At 44.3% G+C, this 2,073-nt stretch overlaps 1 protein-coding gene across 1 annotated transcript; it reads left to right on the forward strand.

The window, feature by feature from the left end:
- The first annotated feature begins 639 nt into the window (after positions 1-639).
- Positions 640-1,362, forward strand: LOC138870509 (uncharacterized). The gene is made up of 2 exons (XM_070148318.1): positions 640-675; positions 913-1,362. The coding sequence occupies exons 1-2, from the start codon at positions 640-642 to the stop codon at positions 1,360-1,362; spliced, it is 486 nt and encodes a 161-aa protein (XP_070004419.1).
- The last annotated feature ends 711 nt before the right edge of the window (positions 1,363-2,073 follow it).

Raw genomic sequence — 2,073 nt, forward strand, 5'->3', positions numbered from 1 at the left:
TTCCCCTTCATTGCCTTTGTTTACTGATTCGATGATCAAAGACGCTCAGGCGATGGAGACTTGCCATGGTGAAGGGGTCCATGGAGCAGAAGACCCTTTTCGTAGTTACTTTGTTAGAGTGGAAGATGTCACCAGTCTGGGTGACTTGGAAATATCGAGGAAGAGCTCGAATGAAGCCTCATCGATCTTTAAACTGACTAATCAGTTCTCAGCCCCTAGCGTCGATCCCGGGCATAAGCGATCAATTATCATCTCGGTCCTGGAGGATGCCCGGGTGCTTTCTCCTCCCATGGGGGTGGCTAGCTATCTCAGATGCTTGGTCACCGAAGAAGATCAAGCCAAGATGGATGAGGTGGAAACACCTTATCTTTTCAACGAAGCCCAACATGCTCTAAACCGGGTAATCCCAGATTTCCCTATCGATGTCAATTTTCGTACTTAAACTTTTCTCCCTTTATATAACTTCCTTTTCTATGTTTGTAGGCTTTGGCGCTTTATCATGAGGTTTTCCTCCGCTTCCGAGGGGAGCTGAGCCAGTATGAGGCCGAGATCCGAGGGCTTATTGAGGAAAATGATGCCTTCAAGCTTCTCAGTGAGAAAAGAGAAGGGGAAGCTAAAGGCCTCCGTGCTTAGCTATAAATGGCTAAGAAATATCACGCCGAACTAGTCGAGCAGGTAAAAAGAATATTTGAAGTTAGTGACAGCGATTCGGGCGTGGTAAGAACCCGCAGGTCCAACAAAATCTTGAAGAAGCATATGTACTAAAAATTGAGGCCGAAGGATGGAAGGAGAAAATGGATCACCTCCTCAGAAAAAGAGACTGCTCGGGCCCAACTGGCCTCAGCTGAAAACCAGATCCGAGGAATGAAAGACGAAATCTTGGTGCATGCCAAGAAAATCGAGGGGCTCTAGTCCCAGTTGGGTTCAGTAGTTTCTGCTTGGGAGAACCTGGTCGCTAAGCTTGAAGCGGCCAAATCTGAAGTTAAGGCAGCCAAGGCTGATGCTGATGCAGTGGTGGCCATTTACCAGGCCGATGTTGAAGCCGCTCAGATTCGAGCAAAGGAGGTTGCCGAGGCCACTCAGATTCGAGCAAAGGAGGTTTTCGAGGCTGCTCAGGTTCAAGCAGAGGGGGTTGTCGAGCATGCCAAATGTCAATCTCGAAGGGAGACCCTTGAAGAAATCCATGCTCGGGGCTTTGACCTCACAACCGAGATTGAGAATGCCAAAGAGCTCGAAGTTGAAGCTAGAAAATTAGCTTACCCCGATGATGATGATGATGAATCTGGAAGCTTGAGTGAATTCGGAAGTAGAGAAGATACCGATGGTGGAGATGTCTCTCCCGAAGATGACCAGGCCACTTAGGATTTTAAATAGTATTTGAGTTTCTGTTGAGGCCACTTCGACCTTTGTAAAGAATTTTCATCGGATCGTGTTGCCCTTGTAAAAAGTTTTTGATGAATATATAAAACTTTTTCCCTTTCATCTCTTTTGAGTCTGTTGTCTTTTTGATTTGAAGATCAGAACACCTTAGCATAAAATTATGATGTTGTTATAAAATTATGATGTTGTATTCAAAGGTCTAAGGTTCAGATGGGAGGGATCGATAATAAGTACTGCCCTCGACCATTTTTGATCGACAATCCCTGAGCGAGTGTTCGAACTCGAATTAAGATAGACCGTAGTTCCAGAGTGAAGATTTGTTCGAACTCAATTTAAGGTAGCCCATAAGCTTTCTAGTTGATTGAGAATGATCTCTCGAACCCGAGGTAAAAGTGGCCTTTAGGCCTTTGTATTTCGTATTTGGCCGATTTGGCCTTTGTAAAAAGTTTTTATGTACATATACAAGGCTTTTCACCCTTTTCGGCTCTAAAATTTTTCCTTTGTTTTATTGCTTATATTCACAAAGGTTGGAATACCTTATCATTGGAGCATGTCTTTAACACTTATCACTATTTTTGCACAAACTCCTTAACATCTTTTTCTATATCGACCCAGTAATACCCGACTCTGATGACCTTTCGAACTAGTTATTCGGCGCTTCAGTAGTTCCCGCATGTGCCTTCGTGGACTTCT

The sequence above is a fragment of the Nicotiana sylvestris genome, chromosome 6 (genome assembly GCF_000393655.2).
Source record: "Nicotiana sylvestris chromosome 6, ASM39365v2, whole genome shotgun sequence".
Taxonomy (NCBI): Eukaryota; Viridiplantae; Streptophyta; class Magnoliopsida; order Solanales; family Solanaceae; genus Nicotiana; species Nicotiana sylvestris.